This window comes from Stegodyphus dumicola, chromosome 7 (assembly GCF_044657685.1).
Source record: "Stegodyphus dumicola isolate Sdum_Otavi_A_Nest chromosome 7, ASM4465768v1".
Taxonomy (NCBI): Eukaryota; Metazoa; Arthropoda; class Arachnida; order Araneae; family Eresidae; genus Stegodyphus; species Stegodyphus dumicola.
Genome location: NC_140774.1, coordinates 63803989 through 63823354, shown reverse-complemented (window position 1 = coordinate 63823354; position 19366 = coordinate 63803989). Strand labels below are relative to the sequence as shown.

At 32.8% G+C, this 19366-nt stretch overlaps 1 protein-coding gene across 4 annotated transcripts in view; it reads right to left on the bottom strand.

The window, feature by feature from the left end:
• Positions 1 to 19366, bottom strand: part of LOC118200992 (glycerol-3-phosphate acyltransferase 1, mitochondrial-like) — a 115680-nt gene that overhangs the window by 13628 nt on the left and 82686 nt on the right. For all 4 annotated transcript variants that reach the window (XM_035372994.2, XM_035372992.2, XM_035372993.2 and 1 more), the window contains 3 exons: positions 16636 to 16778; positions 15122 to 15199; positions 3604 to 3717 (listed from right to left, as the gene is read on the bottom strand). In XM_035372994.2, the coding sequence (XP_035228885.1) occupies positions 3604 to 3717; positions 15122 to 15199; positions 16636 to 16778 (335 nt within the window). The remainder of the gene's footprint in view (positions 1 to 3603; positions 3718 to 15121; positions 15200 to 16635; positions 16779 to 19366) is intronic.

The window sequence follows — 19366 nt, the reverse complement described above, 5'->3', positions numbered from 1 at the left end:
GCCGAGGCTCAGAGTGGTTGGCCTTCTTTTGTCACTGATGATTTGGTAAGGAAAGTTGATGAAGTAATTCATGAGAACAGACGCTTCACAATGACAACTCTTTCAGAGGCATTTCCACAAATTTCACGTACTGTTTTGTTTGAAATGGTGTCTGACCGCTTGAATTATTGCAAACTGTGTTCCCTATGGGTTCCAAAAATGCTCACTGATGTTCACAAAACAAAGCGACTTGGTAGTGCCCTGACATTTCTCACGCGGTACAGTGATGAGGGAGAAAACTTTTTAAACCAAATTGTGAGAGGTGATGAAACTTGGGTGTGTCATTTCACACAATCGAAACAACAATCGATGGAGTGGAGACACACTCATTCTCCGAAAAAACAAAAGTTCAAAGTGACAATGTCATCACAAAAAATCATGTGCACTGTCATCTGGAATAGGAAAGGTGTTTTGCTTACTGAATTTCTTCCCAAAGGTGAAACCATTAATGCGACACGATATTGTGAGACTTTAACAAAACTAAGGTGTGCCATTCAAAACAAATGAAGAGGAATGCTCAGTAAAGGAATTGTGTTGCTCCATGACAATGCCCATACTGCTGGTGTCACTCAATCGTTAATTCGACAGTTTCATTGGGAGCAGTTCGATCACCTACCATACAGCCCGGACTTGGCGCTGTCCAACTATCACTTGTTCCTGCACATGAAGCGCGAGCTTGGTGGCAAGCACGCTGGATCTGACGATGACATGAAAAGTGCTGTGGAGTTGTGGTTATCGAAACTGGCAGGAAGTTTCTTTCACGATGGTATACAAAAACTGGTCACCCGCTATGACAAGTGTTTGATCATTGGCGGAAACTATGTTGAAAAATAGTTTAAGACATGCATTTTCATGTAAAAATAAAATTGGTTTCGAAAAAATTGTTTTACTTTTTTTCAAAACAGTACTTAGTTTTCGAATACGCCTCGTATGTATATATGTGTGTGTGTATGCAGTATATTAGTAATTTAACTAATTACTAATATTTTCAGTTGCATCAGTATCAATTACATGTGACATAAGTCTTAAAATTATCTTTGCTGGCTACACAAAATTAAGCTTTGGAAATTTAAATGATATTTAGAACAAATACTATATTTACTATATAATATTAACTGTGTAACACACAATTCTTAACATTCCATTTTAATGAAATCAGTATCACATTTTATTATTCTTTTCTAAATTAATTTATCTAGTAAGAGTAATAAGAAATTGTTTTGTTTATCAACTATATTTCAGTTGTATATTTTCCTTACTATATGCTGAAACTGAAGTTATGATGACAGATTATTGAGCCAATACAATGGTGCAATAAATAAATGCATGACAATATTATACCACAATGGTGCAGAATGAATTCATACTCATTTTTTTTTTTTTTTTTTTTTTTTATTTCAGACCACACATTATGTTATCCACACCACAACATAAAAAATACCTTACAGTTTAATAACATAAAAATAAAAAAATACTTAATGTATCCAAATTTTTATCTAAAAATTAATGCGAGTTCTGATACCTGAGACTATTTCTGACAAATGAGGTTCATAATTGCCCCATGTTACCCTTATTATATCATTAAGATATACTATATCAATAAATGGATTTTCATGGCTTAATTTCTAAAATTAGAAGTGCTGGAAGCCTCTCTATCAGAAAGGTGTGGCAAAATAAATAAAATAACTAATAATTAAAATAATAAAATAAAATGTAAAAATATAAATTAATTAATTAATTATGACATAAAAGATAAATAGTTCAATAAAAAAATTTTGGACTTTGTCTTCTTTGGAGCTCTGGCTAGAATTAGTTTCATTCGAAAACTAAGAAATAGCTCAGAAAGTCTACAATTGAATTTAAATCTTGACCATATGGTTTTACATATTATATCAAGGAATGATAGAAATAAAAACCATTTTTTTTCCCTAGAATACCAATGAAAAAAGTAAAATGATAAAAGCTCCCACTCATGAGAATAGAGCGAATGTTAGAAACAATACAAGAGTATGGAAGGAAATTTTAATAGAGAAGCACAGCCTTTAAAACAAAGACAGAAGAATCTAAAACTTTCTGACTGTGATGCCCTGCCCATATAATTCTAGTGGTCAAGCAGAATGTGATAGAAGAAAAACTTTTCCCCGATTTGGATTCAATAACAACATGAGAGCAAACATAAAGCTCTGAACAAGTGACAATTTTCATCCCATGTATTTAGTTACATTGTTTAGAAAGATTGCAGGAGCTGTGCCACAGACGTGCACTACCAGAATGTTCACTCTTAATATTTTGGGGAAAGAAAAAAATTACTCGCTTATTGCATTCCCTGGATAATAAGCCTTTGGCATGCAGGTAAGAGTTTTTCTGTCCTTAAGTCTCGACCTTAGTCAGTTTCCCAAATGCATTCAGATGTTAGCATTGATTTAAGCATATTTAATATTAAATTAAAATTTGTTGAAACTGATTCACTTACATATGAAGTGCTGAAAGCCCTTGGTACACCTCAGCTGGAATTATGATGGAGAAGTACCAAAACCAGACTCTGGAGTAATTTAAGGTCTGTTGATTTCAATCTAAGTTCTTTATATATTTCAATTTAGATTTCACAAAGATAATGTTGATTTGAAAAACACATGCAACCTCTATGCACATTTATGCAATCTTGTATTTTTTAAGTATTAACATCCATTTAATTTCATCATTTCCCAAATTTTTTAAATTCTTTTTATTCTGGAGCTTAATTGTTATTTCTGAGTATAGAGGAGATTTTAGATAAACTCAAACATACAGTTAAAAGAAATGAGTTCAAGAAGTTAGCATTTGAGTGAGTCATTCTTCTAATTCCACTTCTCATTCAATTATTTTCGCTCTTTGTTCCATTCTTGCTAATAGCTCTTGAATCACTTCTGATTGCATTATTTTTAATTAATGTTATTGTTAGTGAGTGGTCGGTCATAAAAAGAAACCAATTCATTTCAGTGAGCAAACGGGGTTCTGATCGAATCCCATAAAACAGCAGCTTTGCCTATGTCTAATAAGGAGCAGTCCAACAGTCAATGAGAATATCAATTTAAATATCAGTTCTTAAGGATATTGGAGCTGTTAAATTTAGTGACAATTTGCTAAAATAGAGAAAAAATTTTAATATGCCTGTAATGGACAGGGCCTATAGTTGGTGCTAGAAATTTTACTGCTTGGTGCAATCTCTGCGGGTCCTAAATTCTGTTGCCAGGTGCCTGCTTAAATTCTAAAAATTTTATTCCTCAGTGTGGCCACACCAGTTGCACTAGCTCTGGTGCCAGGCCTGAATGTGCCTGCAGTTGGATGAATTATAATATTTTATAAATATTAATATATTTTATTTTAACTTGATGTTTCACATGGATCAATTAGCTGCATCAAGCAAGAGATCCCAGTAGTTTTCAAGTAGATGTTTCTATCACATATTACAGAATCAAATTCAAATAATCTTGACACTTGTTATAAAAAAACATTAGAAAATTTTTATCAAGTACTTGAAATGCAATGAAAAACATAATATATCAATATAAATTTTTGGTATACTTTTAATTGCTGGTCTCTTGCACACTGCAGTTCTTCTTCTTCATCACTTTCTTCAAAAGCCATAGTTGATTTTCTGGAATGCTTCAAATTCCTATTCGGATGTACAACTGTTGCCTGAATAATGCAAATATTACTATACTATGAGCATAATATGAAAACATGAACAGGAATGAATTAATTTTTTTTTTAAAATTATTTAACCGAATATCCAAAATCTCAGTTATTCCAGTTACAAATATCAACTGCATAATTTGAAAAAAAAATTACAATGATCATGCTCTATTTTATGAATAAATTAATTATAAAATTAATAATAACTGATAAAAATTGAAAAATGCATAATTTTACCTTTTATTAAAGCCATCAGGTCACATTGAATCTATGAAAATTATCTAAACTTTTTCAATATTTGTAAATTAAATACTGTTGGAAAAAAAAACAAAAACACATGAGTTACACAGCAGATGAATGGTATGTGTTATCTTGATTTTTGACCAACTATGATGTAGTTTTTTCACCTCTTAAGTGCCATTCATTTGATTGAGTAGTTTCTGCATCAGAAGCATGTATCTGCATTTAATCCCCAGAAATAATGTGTTTAAAAAATTCATCTTGATTAAGCAATTCCTAGACACCTGGTTTTGGAAACAGTTCAATGTTTTTGGAAAAACTCAAAAAATGTGCCATAAGCCTAAACTATCAAAGTTACAAAAGAACATGATAATTTTGTAGTGATAAATGTGGATGTCTTGAACATATGAAATGTTAAACATTGCTCTTACTCCAATAAGATTAATATTTATTTACATTTTTTAGATACAGAATCACACAGACAAAAAATCAGTCATCGTTCTTTGTCTTCTCTCTTGCTTCATGTTGCCATTCTGGTGAAAAGAAAAGTGCATGCGAGAAGTTTCACAGATGGCGCTTCATTAACGCGAATGATGTCGCCACACACCCCCTTCCCAGTGATAGCGTTATACCTCGTAATCTTTCAGGTATGCAGGAAATCTCGCCCTTCGTCCAGCTTTGTGTTTCTAGGATGAATATCTTGGGAAGAATCATTGTCTCCAGGAAGTGGAGGTGAGATTTTGGAGTTATCAACTTCATGTGTCGGGAGATTTGTTGTTGTTTCATTCTTGAGGCTGAAACATGGTTTCAGTCCAAGAATTTGACTTTTGCAGGTGGGACTTTAGGCTGTTTTTCAAGGTTCGATGTTGCCATTCTATTAAACCATTAGATTGTGGATGATAAGCCATGGTGCTGTTAGCCTTGAAGCCTAAGTATTTGCTCAAGGATCTGAAGAGTTGGCTGTCAAATTGTCGACCTTGGTCAGATGTTATCTTCTCTGGAATTCCAAATTTTGAAATACAAGTCGCGAGGAGCGCATTTGCGATGGACTCTGCAGTTTGGTCTTCCAAAGGTATAGCTTTGGTCCACCGAGTGAATCTATCGATGATGGTAAGCAGGTACCTAAAATGTTTGCAAGATGGTAAAGGGCCAACGATATCGATATTAAGGTGCTTGAAACGTTGATTGGGAACTTTGAATTCAGCAGCTGGAGCATGGGTATGTTTGTGAATTTTGGCTCATTGGCATTGCAAACATGCTCTAGACCACTGCTGACAGTCTTTGTTTATGCCAGGCCAAGTGAATCTTTTTGTCACCAGCTTGGTTGTTGCACGAATCCCAAGATGGGATAAGTTATGTATAGAAAGAAATACTTGTTCACAAAATTCTTTAAGAATGTATGGCCTGTTAAAATTAGTGGAGGTATCACAGTAAATCTTCTTATTGCTATCCGGAATAGGAATTAGTAATATTTTGAAACTGGAATTTGATTTGAGAATCCTGAGGTCTTCATCCTCCTGGCAATCTGCTATAATTGTATAATTAATTGGAGCTGGGATAGCGATGGTGTCGATTCTCGATAGCATGTCAGCTACAATGTTTTCTTCTCCAGAAATGTAGCGTATGTCTGTAGTGAATTCAGCAATGTAGTTCAATTGCCGTACTTGTCTTGGAGAGGCTTTATCTAAATTCTGGTGGAAGGCGTAAGTGATAGGTTTATGATCAGTGAAGATAGTAAATGATCATCCTTCCAGAATGTGTTTAAAATGCTTCACCACTAGGTAGATTGCAAGTAGTTCTTGATCATATGCGCTGTAATTTCTCTGTGTTGGTGATAGGGATCGGGAGAAAAAACTTAGTGGTTGTTGTTCATTATTAGATAGTTGATGAATTACAGCACCCACAGCAGAATCAGATGCATCCGTAGTTAGGGTGATCTGCGCTGTTTGATTGGGGTGAACTAACATTACAGAGTTGCACAGTGCGTTTTTGATATCAGTGAAAGCGTTCTGCGCATCTTCGGTCCAAATTAGAGGTTTTTTGCTGTTTTTCTTTACTCCTTTAAGCAAGATTGTCTGAGGTTGTTGTAGTTTGGCGCAGTTTGGAATGAAGCGATGGTAAAAGTTCACCATGGCCAAAAATCTGCACAAGCTTGTGAAGGATTCTGGTTTAGGATATTCTTTAATTTTATCGACTTTGGATGGAAGTGGCTTGATTCCTTCCGTTGATATTTCATATCCTAAAAATTCAACTTTACTCAAGCCAAATTTGCATTTTACAATGTTTATGCACAGTCCATAGTTATTAAGTCTTTGGAAGATTAATTCAAGATGTTTTTTAGTGTGTTTCAGCATCTGGAGAGGCGATGAGAATGTCGTCAAGATAGCAAAATACAAAGTCTAGACCACTAAGCACTGAGTTCATAAACCTTTGGAATGTTTGTGCAGCATTTCGTAAGCCAAATATCATGTAAAGAAATTCAAAAAGTCCGAAAGGTGTTATGATTGCTGTCTTCGGAATATCAGCTTCATGAACAGGAATCTGTTGGTATGCTCTTATTAAATCTATGGTTGAAAAAATCGTTTTTCCGTGCAGAATGTGAGTACAGTCAGTTAGAAATGGTAGTGGGTAACGGTCTGGTACAGTATTTGCATTAAGGCCACGGTAATCGCCACATGGTTTCCAGTCACCGGATTTTTTTAAAGTGAGGTGTAATGGACTTAACCAGCTGCTTTTTGATGGTCTGCAGAGACCTTTTTGCAACATATAATCAAATTCCTTTTTCGCGGCAATCAACTTTTCTTGTGAAAGTCTTCTGACTTTAAAGAAAACAGGGTTACCTTTGGTTTCGATGTTGCACACCATGTTCTTTAATTTTACTATTTTTTATGTTGGGTTTAAGTAAGTCAGGAAATTTGTTTAGGATGGCTTTATATGGGTTTTGAAAAGTATTAGCAATGAATTTAGGAGTGACGCTATTGTTACACAAAGTACCTTTAGCCATTAATGAGGTGGTGCCATCGATTAACTATTGACTAACAAATTAAAATGTGAAAGAAAGTCTATTCCCATGATAGGTTTATTAACGTTCGCAATGATAAAAGGCCATTTGAAAGATCTGCGTAGCCCTAAATCGAGCTCCAATAATTTTTGACCATATGTTTTGATTGTTGTACCGTTAGCTGCGAATAACTCAAGCTTAGCCACAGTTCTTTTTTCCGATGGTGATGGTGGGATAACCGATATTTCTGCTCCAGTATCAATTAAAAAATGGGTTGCTGATGCGTTGTCACGAATATATAGACGACTCAGCTGTACCCCTTGACTTTCTATCGTCATCGAAGGCCACGGAATCAGTTTTCCTGTTTCGAGACCTGGTATTTACATGGTGGGGTGCACTTGTACGCTCTCTCACCAAAGTGTTGATGAAAATAACAATTATTTGGGTCATTGTTATTTTTGAAACAATTTCTAGAATTTGACCTGTATCATTGTCTTTGTGGACTGGAATTTCTACGCGTATTCATTTCTGCTATCTGCGGTGTCAAGTTTGATATCTGCTTCTGTAAATCTTCGGGGTAATGTTATCAGATGGGAAAGAAACAATGCAAGCTACCTGGGATGGATTGGGATTTAATTCCCATATTTTGTCAGCCATTGTAGACAATTTGGACAAATCATCACTGCTTACAGATAAAATGCTCTGCATATCAAGTGGTAGTTGTTGCATCCACAAAGTTTTTAAAATTCATCTGGCACTTTCTCGGCCGCTAAGTTACGCATTTCACAGAGAAGTTGGGGTGGTTTCTTATCACCCAGTTCCAATTCGGTCAGAAGTTTTCGGGTTTTCTGTGTTTCAGAGTTGGCGAAAATTTCAATCAGCCTTTTTTTAATGGCCGGATATTTCCCGTTGTCTGGTGGTTTGGTGAGAATATCAGAGATATGTGATAATGTCCCTGTTTCAATAGAACTGACTACATAATCATATTTTGTTTGATCAGCCATAATTCCAGCATTTCGGAATTGGGCTTCAATGTGAAGAAACCATATTTTGGGGTCAGGTTTCCAAAAAGGAGGAATTTTGATGCTGACCTTGGCGACAGTCGCAGATGTTGCATTAGTTTCGGCTTGTTTACTTTCATCTCCTTCAGCCATAGCAGAATTAGGCTTAACGGAAATACAGCTACCTTTATTTAATTTTATACTTTTATAGCTTTTCCAGCTTAAGTTTGTTTAGTAAAAACTAGTTCATTTATTCTTAACACATTTGATGCATTCTGAAAATTTTAACTGCATTCATTACCGCTGAAGTTATGTTGCAATATAGAACAAAATTTAAATTTTAAAGTTGACTTACCATTTAGAAGTATTTTGGTCCCACGTACGCTCAGAATTTACATTTCACAGACGCACTAAAACAATTGATTCATCATTTCTTGATATAATCCATGCGCACCAGAAGCACTTTGAAATGGAAACTATCACTCAATCCACTGTCAAACTCAGGAAAAAATTGCGGAACTTTAAAAATGGGTAAGTAGCTTCTTACGACGCTGTCCGTAACATTTATTCAGTAACAGGTGACTATTTATAAAGTGCTTATAATGTCAGTGACATATCGTAAAATTACAGAAACATCGTACGTTCTTTTTTTCATCAGACACTTCATAAAATGAATTCAATCGCATCCGGGTAAACCAGTGTGGATGTCTTGAACATATGAAATGTTAAACATTACTCTTACTCCAATAAGATTAATATTTATTTATATTTTTTAGATATAGAATCACACAGACAAAAAATCAGTCATCGTTCTTTTTCTTCTTTCTTGCTTCATGTTGCCATTTTGGCAAAAAGAAAAGTGCATGCAAGAAGTTTCACAAATGGCGCTTCATTAACGTGAATGATGTCGCCACAATAAAGAAACAAATGATAATGGAAATGTTCAGTAATGTCTCTAATTGTTGACTGAATAGTAGTTGAAAGTAGCTCAGTAGTTGAAATAGATGTACCAGAAAGAGTCATTTGATGCATTTTCTGTTTTCCTTAAACATTTTATAGCATTCAAAAATTCTTTTTTTAATAACTTGTTATCCTAAAAGGCATTTTGTAATATTTCAAACATTTTTGGAGTAAAAATTTCATGGCAAAAGTAAAATTTTAATGCATGTTCTTTGCTCAAATTTATTTACAAATGATAAAAGAAAACAAAATATGAATATATGTTGTCAGGTATTTATGAAAGTTGTAATAACTTGTGAAAAACATTTGCGTGTTCTTGCACATGCTTATTTTAAATTAATCATTCCCAATACTATACTTTATGATCACAGAAAAATTATATTATACAAATACACATAAATATTTTAGGTAAGGTTATTAATATATATGCTCATATTTTATCGATGTCCATGCTGAAATTATTAAATACTTTCTACTGTCTTAATACATTCATTGTGGGAATGGTGCATCTTCAACCTCCCCCCCCCATACTAAGAGTTCCCTTCTAGTGCTAAAGTTAAAATGCAAATTCTTTTACAACTTTTTTATTTTACTTTAATTAAATATTCTTACATGTCTATCATTTCCTTCAACACTAATAAATAATAATCCCCATAATAATTAAAAAACATTGAAAATAATAAAATAAAAACTCTTGCCTAAGTTTAAAATTTATCAGACACCTTGTTTCTCATCAAATTTAAAAGAAAATGGTATGAATTGCTGATGATACACTTCCATGTTGGTGTAGCTTTAGTTGATGTTGTGGGTATTGTGTCTGTGTAATAATGAGCTTCCATTGTGCTCCATTACATTCCATACAGTGTTTCTTTTATGCAGGTGCTTCACCTCATTTTAGGTGTTCACATCTAGTAGAAGATATTTCCTGTTTGATGGCAACAGTCCACATAATTTTATCTTGTTTTCGAGAAGCTGGTTTGACAGAGGAATACTTGTGTGATAATTGTCTGTATAAAGTATGCGTCCTTTGTTTAAATGTTCTTCATCAAAGCCATTACTATGCTTCCCAGTAGCATTCGCCATACCGCAATATAATATACTCCAGCCCACAGTTAAACTTGTCAGTAATCAAAATGTAAATGGCATTTTTACAACTTTGAAAATGTGTATGTAAGGTATACTTTTTTAATTAACTATTAAATGTAATTAGTTTAATGTTTTTATGTTAAATGTAATTAATTTAACATAAAAACAATGAATAATTAAAAATACTTTTTGTAAATTGCATATTTAATTAGAAATTGCATATTAATAATATGCATATTTAATCAGAAATGATCACAGATGGCGCTACCCAAGCAGAAATTTACTACCCAAGCAGAAATATCACAATCAATTAATATATTATTGAAGCAAATATTTTAATTCACTAATGATCATAGAGGAAACCAGAATCCATAAATCATATATCTTTATGAGGTTTCTAGAGTCTAATATCTACATGGAAATAAAATTTAAAAAAAATTAAATTGTAGACACACAACAATAGCACTGAAATAATCATAAAACTACTTATAATTTGTTCATAAATAATGAATGCCAAGATTTGTAGGTAACATGCTTAGTAAGTGCTTAAATTCTGAATTAGAAAATGTCCCCCCCCCATAGTACAGGCCTTTATTTTCTCTTTTCAATCAAAACTGCTTCAAGAGTTTCATACATAATTCGGTCAAAATTCAGCCTTCTCTTTTTTTTTTTTTTTTTAATAATAAGAAAAAATTCTTTTGTAAGCTGCATTTAAATGAGGTATTATTAAAGAAGTAAGCATTATAATAGGCAATACAGTCAAAAGTCGTTAATCCGGACTCGTCGGGACTTCGGCGATTCCGGATTATCGATTTTTCCGGATTATAGATCATCAGTTTAAATCTGGTAAGATGGCATGAAGAAATTACAAAATTAAAAATATGAAACCGTAATTTATGAAATAAAGAACAATTATGAACTAAAGAGTATCAAAATTTACAAAAAGAAAAAGCTTAATATTTATTTGGTTACTTTATTAAACATTCCTTCAATGTAAGTTGCTTCATTTCATGTGATAATACTTTCTCTTTAATTCTATTAAACAGACATAATTTCTTGTTTAGTTACAAAGTTCCGCTGTTTAAGTCCTATAATTGCTGTGTTGAAAATACCGACTAATTTGTCAATCGAAATGTTTTCATTTTCAATAACCTCTGGGTCACTTTCTTCACTATCGGAAGTGAATTATAATGACGAGGAACTTGATTTAAATCATATCAAAGACGGAGATGAAATACTACACTTAGTACGGAATTATAAACCAAATAAAATAAAAACATCTGCCCTGAAGATAAGGATAGTGCTGACAGATCAACTTCCAATCCGCGGCGTGAAATTGATAAACAGATTTCGGATTTCAAAACATACTTTCGCTTTGTAGATACAAATTACATATTAGTAAATATATATCGGAAATTCTATATGACATAATCTTTCTAATCTATCATAATTTAATAATGACGTTTCTGCCCCCCCCCCTCTGCCGCAGAGCAGCGTGAAATTGACAAACAGATTTCGGATTTCAAAACATACTTTCGCTTTGTAGTAAATATATATCGGAAATTCAATTTGACATAATCGAAAGTTCAAGCTTACTTTTATAAAATTGCTCTAACAGTCTGCAAAAAATAATAAGCCGGATCCAATTCGAAGATTAAGGAACAACGCAATCTGCAACATTAACTGAATTAGATAACTTTAGCTTAGCGTATAACTCCGTTACAATTTAAACGCGCATGCGCACAAACATATTCGCAGCCGTAAGAGTCTTACACGCTCTCGTAAACGCCTGTGTGCATACGTGAACGCGACACATGCGCAGAAAGTTTGTAGCTTTGAGGTCCGGATTATGGGTGTCCGAATTAACGACTTTTAACTGTACTTTGTATTTAATGCACCCATTCATATTTTTTAATTTTGCAATTTCTCCCAATGCTATATCAATATAAAAATCTGCAACTTCTTTTAAATTATCAACTTCTGTGATCGCCAAACCATCAATCACGAGCTAGTAGTAGCTCACAAGGACATTTTTGATAGATCACGTTAACGCTTTGGCTGGCTAACTTTAATTCCTCTACTGATCTGACACTGACAACTTCTTATTTTCCCCACGCAACTTAAATTTTCAACCCTTTCTCATAGTTGATTGTATCTGCATGAGGTGCACATTATGTTTTTCACATGTTTATTAGACATTTGTCAACTTGAATAGTTTGATTTAAACATTGGTACTAAGCTAAGTCTATTCTAATGATGGCATGTTCAAGCAAAGAGCAAAAAATGTACCACTTTCATTCGGAATGGGAAACTGATTACTTCTCTACCTGGATATAGGACAAATGTGTATGTTGCAAGTGTATCGGTCAAGAAGAAAGGGAACATCGAATGTCACTTCAATCACACAGGCACTGAAAAGGATTTTCCACTGAATTCTGCTCAAAGGAAAGGCAGTTAAAATCTCAACTTAAAGCTCAACAATTAACTTTTTGAAAACCATTAAACAAGAATAAAGCAGCAACTGAGGTATTATTGAGTTTTAAATATTGCTCAGAATAAGAAACCACACAAAAACTGTGAAATAATCAAAACTGCATTTTTAGAAGCTGCAGATGCATTGTTTGATAGTTTCAAAAATAAAACTGAGTTAATATCTGCTATGAAATGTGTACAGCTTTTTGCAAATACAATAATGAGAAGGGTTGAGGTTGAGAATTCTGATGTTACCTCGCAACTTAAAACTGGCTTTGATCATTGCAGCTATTCTCCCTGCAACTTGACAGATATAGTTGATACAGCTCAGTTGGCCACTTTTGCAAGAATTGATTTTGATAATTCAAAATAAGAGAGAGCTCGTAAAGATTACACCATTAATGGAACTACAAGGCAGGACATATTTTTAGCAGTTAAAGATGTTAGCAACACTGAAAATATTCGTATAATTAAGTTGATAGACTTAGCAAGTAATGAAGCTCCTGTAATAGTAGACACAGAGAAGGGATTCATAACCTTATGTCATAAAGACAACAGCTTTCGAAATTTCTGTCTTACAATTGCATATACACCCAGAAATCACTGTGTGGAAAGTTTTCAAATATGAAAAATTTAATGAAAATAGTCATAAAAACAGTGAACAAAGTTAGAGAACATGCAATCCAGAGAAGTTTGTTAAGAGCACTGACTGATGAACTGGATTGCCAGTATGGTGATCTAGTGCTTCATATGGAAGTTCGTTGGTTGAGTAAAGGCAGAGTTTTACAATGTTTTTCAAGAGTTGCTTCCTGCCTTAATAGAAAATTTGAAAGAAAGAGGCGCCTACCAGCAGCTGAGCAGTAAAGTCGCTGAACATTGATAGTTCGATCCAAGGTTCGAATAATGCGAACGGGCTGGCTACATAGGCGTTTTCATGGTTTTCCCCATGCGTAACATGTATATGAGACAGTTTCTCTTAGAAAGTTCTCCACAAAGGCACCCCTCCCCTTAGGCAGATAGCACTAGAGTGCTTTGCCATAATCTCAATAAACCAAAACCACCCCAAATGAAAAAAAGAGGCAAATCTTTCCATGAACTAGAACATCCGGTTTGGTTGCAGGATTTCGCTTTTCTCGCTAACATCACCGAAAAGTTAAATATCCTGAACTCGCCCAATGCATAATTTACCAAAAAAGTGTTTTCAACTTTGTTGCAAAAGTCACTTTTTTGGGAATTGCCATACAAAACTGTCCGACTTTCCCAGATTTTGCCTAAAATATTTTAATTCCCTGACCTTTTTAGTCAATTTTTGAATGCCCTGGCCTTTTTTCCAGTTTTCCAGGTAGTGTGGTGACCCTGCTTGCATAAAATCTATATGACTAATACACAGTCAAAAGTCGTTAATCCGGACTCGTCGGGACTTCGGCGATTCCGGATTATCGATTTTTCCGGATTATAGATCATCAGTTTAAATCTGGTAAGATGACATGCAGAAATTACAAAATTAAAAATATGAAACCGTAATTTATGAAATAAAGAACAATTATGATCTAAAGGGTATCAAAATTTAGAAAAAGAAAAAGCTTAATATTTATTTGTTTACTTTATTAAACATTTCTTTCAATGTAAGTTGTTTAAGTTGCTTCATTTTATGTGATAATACTTTCTATTTAATTCTATTAAACAGATATAATTTCTTGTTTAGTTACAGAGTACTGCTGTTCAAGTCCTATAATTGCTGCGTCGAGAATACCGACTAATTTGTCAATCGAAATGTTGTTTTCGTTTTCAATAACCTCTCTGTCACTTTCTTCACTATCGGAAGCGAATTATAATGATGAGGAACTTGATTTAAATCATATCAAAGACGGTGTACATCCAGATAAAATACTACATTCAGTAAGGTTTTATAAGCCAAATAAAATAAAAACATCTGCCCTGAAGATAAGGATAATGCTGACAGATCAACTTCCAATTCATTGCGTGCTGCCGCGTTCTGCCCCCCCCCTGCCGCAGAGCAGCGTGAAATTGATAAACAGATTTCGGATTTCAAAGCATACTTTTGCTTTGTAGATCTTTTACATATTAGTAAATATATATCGGAAATTCTATTTGACATAATCGAAAGTTCAAGCTTACTTTTATAAAATTGCTCTAACAGTCTGCAAAAAATAATAAGCCGGATCCAATTTGAAGATTAAGGAACAACGCAATCTGCAACATTAACTGAATTAGATAATTTTAGCTTAGTTTATACCATCTGTTATACATTAAACGTGCATGCGTAAACGTATTATGCGCATGCGCACACCCATATTCACAGCCGTAAAGTTCTTATGCGCAGGCGTAAACGCCTATGCGCATGCGTCAAAGCGACACATGCGCAGAAAGTTTGTAGCTTTGAGGTCCGGATTATCTGTGTCCAAATTAACGACTTTTGACTGTATACATTTAAATTTTTCACATACAGATTTCAACATTTTATTTTCATAATTCATCAATTAGATTTTAATCTTCTTAATAGAAAAAATATGAAAATGCTAAACAAATTCAAGAAACTATATCATTTTTAAAAAAAAATTTTTTTTCCCTTACAGAATAATTAAAAAATTAAGAACAAGGTGAAGAAAAGAAATGAATTACATACCCCAGCAACATGCAGATATTCCTTTTCAATGAGTTCATCCAGAACATCGTTTAGCAGCAGACTGACATCAGCACATGGCTGTGGGGACGAAAAAGTTATTTCTCAATATACATACATATTTTGAATTACGAAATCTGTAATTTGAAAAGTTAAAAGAAAAAAAATATTTACAGAATTTTTCTTATACAAAAATGATAAGAAAATTCTATGAATTCAACATGAAATGCACACAAATATAATATATGTATAAATACATGATAAATATTTTAAACGAGAACCCCATGTACAATAAAATCAAATTTTTTCTTATGTGATTCTCTTTACTTTTATTTCATTATTATTATTTCTTAAACAAGAGACTTATCATTGAAACTTTATTGTACAGCCTGAAAATAAAATTTGAAACAGCTCATGCCAAAAATAGAAACATAAAATGAATTTATTTGAAATATTGCAGCTGATGTTCTTAATATTCTACCTATACTTTCTTAATTATAAGCAAATAAGGAAATTAGATAATAGAATTACACTAACTCATTAAAATATAAGAAGCTTTTCAAAAATAAGAAATAAAACACAGCATCATTTTTTCTTCCTTCAGGTTTACTCTTGATTATTCCTACTTTTTCAGAATTGTATATGTTTCATAATTTTATCAACTTTTAACCATTAACTATTTTTTGCAATTATAGCTCAAAATAACAAAGATTCTTGATTTACCTTCACTTTTTATTGCATTACAAATACAAGAAAAATTAATTTGAATTTCATTCATGTTGAATAAACTAGAAATATTCCAGATGAGTTTCCAAAAATCTTTTAAATCATAGGTTTTACTTCAGCCCATCATAAAGAATATACAATGACAATAATTTAAAGCTAAATTTGAGCTATTCAAATTTCATCTAGAATTTTCAGATTTGTAAAATTTGCTGCTGCAGAACAAAATTTTTAATCTAAATTGAATCATTTTTCATTCAACTACACTCTGGCCTTTCACAAAATATGTAACAAATTAAGCAAATCTCTTCTTACACTTGAAGACATTTATCACATTACTGAATAAAATTTAATGGCCACAAAAGAATCAAATAAATTGGAATTAATTGTTTGTGTATTTAATTATGGCAAAGCTCGCTAGGGCTATCTGCCTAAAGGGAGGGATGCCTTCGTGGAGGACTTTCTAAGGGAAACTGGCTTGTATACGCGTTACACATGGGGAAAACCACGAAAACACCCATGCAGCCAGCCCGTTCGCGGGATTCGAACCTCGGACCGAACTACCAGTGTTCAGCGACTTTACCGCTCGGCCGCTGGTGGGCCCGAATTAATTGTTTGCAACTTGTCCCTTTCATTTACATAAAAATATTACTAAATAATTCTCTTGGTAAATAACAAAATGTAATTTTATTCATATTTATAATCAAACTTAACCTTTATTATGCATATAAAACAAGAAAAGAAGCAATTAAGCTCCTAATTATTATCATTTCAATAGGTTACATAGCACTTACAGAGGCTGCAATGAACTCATATTGAAGCATGCTGTTTAATTCCAAAGCTTTATCAATAAGTTTGTCTCGAGATACATAAAGTTTGCTATCACAAAGACGAAAATGGCAAATGTCGACATCAACTAAACGGTACAGGGAATTCACTGCAACAAAAACAGATTTGTATGTCACAAAATGTCATGTTTCACAAAAGAAATTAACTATTATGAAAATTATAAAAAAATAACTTCCAAATAACTAAAAAAGAAAAAAGATTACTCAACTACTATTTGGGAAAAGAAAAAAATTATTCAAGTACATAAAATAAATATTTTACATTGGCCTGTTTGAAACAGAAATAATTCACTCAGTCTACATCCAATTTTCCAATTGATATTGGTATTTATGTGTTAACTGATACTTTTGTACTACTGGTTTCCTTTAGTAAGAAACACCATTTGGCATTTTTTTTTAAAAAGGGGGAAAAAAGAGAGAGAGAGAGATATAATTAGTCTAATCATCATTAATGTAAAAATAATCATCATCCAGTTTTTTTCTAATCATACATTTCAATAATGATGCTGAACTAATTATTTTTATGTTCTTTTGCCTGCATTCATATACATTTACTTATTAATTACAACTATCTATTAAAGTTTTATTTACAATCTGCAGTTCTTTTTTATAACTTAATTGGCATTAGCTGCTTACTGCAACAATAAATTAATCTTATGGGTTTTGTATATGTTTCATAATTTTGTTCAAACCAATTTCGAATATTCATTCTTGTAGTTTGTCTATATTTACTAATGTTATACAACCATAAAATGTCTTTTTTCATGCATATGAGAATTAGCACATTCTTCAAAATTTAGTAGTAAATGTTCATTTTGGGAAAAATGAACGGAGCTTTATTACTCAGTAAGTATGAAAACCCATAATTATAGAAAACGTATCATAAAAATTAAATGGTACTACATAGTATATATAATAACATACTAAAGAAATAGAGCAAGTGATTCAAACAAGCTTTGAAAACATATGCAATGACTAGGTTATCACCTTCAGAGATGAAAATGCATAACATGACTATGCATAGTCAACATAAGATTGTTAAAAATGTGTTTAGTAAGCTATTCAGTGAGGGAAGACTTATCTTTTTACAATCAATCTCCATATTAGATGAAGGACATGCAAGTACTTTGATATTCAAACAGCGATGTACAATTAATAAATACTGCATGTTTGGTAAATTTCCATCTATAAGCTTTAAAAAATTTCATTTTTTAACTAACTTTTTTCATCTTAATTTTTTTAAGGGTAACATAGTACAGTACAAAATCCATAATCCGGACTCGTCGGGACTTCGGCAATTCCGGATTAGGGGTTTTTCCGGATTATAGATCATCAATTTAAATCTGGTAAGATGGCATTCAGAAATTACGCAATTAAAAGTATGAAACTGTAATTTATGAAATAAACAGCAATTACGATCTAAAGGGTATCAAAATTTACAAAAAAAAAAAAAAAAGCTTAATATTTATTTGTTTACTTATTAAACATTTCTTTCAATGCAAGTTGTTTAAATTGCTTTGTTTTTTGTGCTAATACTTTTTCTTTAATTCCATAAACAGACATCATTTCTTGTTCAGTTACAAAGTTCCACCTATTGGAAACAGTATTTTCTGGATCTAGAACCATAGTACAGATTTCACAGTCCATTAATTGACTGATAATTAGGGCATTATCATCGCAATGAAAAACTTCTGTTATATTATATTATCTTCATTCATTATCGATTCTCCACATTTCTTTACAAAATCCAATAACTGGAAAATTTTACCTTTAGTTTGTGATGTCCGAAAACCTTCAAATTCACGGCTATCATGTTCATCATCCTCACCATGAAATATGGTAGCTGGCCATAAATTATGCCAAGCATTTTTTAACGTATCTGGAGACACATCCTCCCACGATCTTGTAATGCTCCAAACATCAGATTTTATGCTAAAAAATTTCAAAAAGTCTTGAATAGTCTTGCCATTGTTCAAGAAATTTAACATAGATTTTAAAAATGCTATTTTATATTTGCATTTCAGCATGTGCACTATTCCCATATCCATAGGCTGAATGATAGACGTATACAATTTGGAGGGAAGAATAATACGGATACATTATCTTTCACTAAACTTTAAGTGAAGTATGTGCCAAACAGTTGTCAACAATCAGGACTATTTTTGAGTCATCAGGTAAACCAACTGAATTCAAATGTCGCCAAGCCTCGGGTATAAAATGATTTTCAAACCAATCATTCATCAACGCTTGTGTCATCCATGCTCTTTTATTTGTGCAATGTATAACAGGGAAAATCGCTACTCCTTTAAATGTTTGAGGTCGTGTATGTTTTCCGATTACGAAAAGTTTGCACTTGTGCGTTTCTGCAGCATTTGTGCATGCTAAAATTGTTAGTCTCACTTTGGAATCTTTGATACCAGTTGGAGCCTTTTCTGTAAAGGTTGCCAAGGTATTTCGTGGTACAAATTGCCAGAAAAGATCAGTTTCATCAGCGTTGTAAATTTGTTCTAGAGATAATTGTTCACTAGTAATGGGTTCAATGAATTCATCTGCAAATTGTTCAGCAGCTTCAGTATCAGCTGAAGCTTTTTCACCTGAAATTTTTAATTGTCTTATATCATGGTGATTTTTAAATTTGGTTAACCAACCTGTCGAATATGTGCACTCAGTGTTTAAG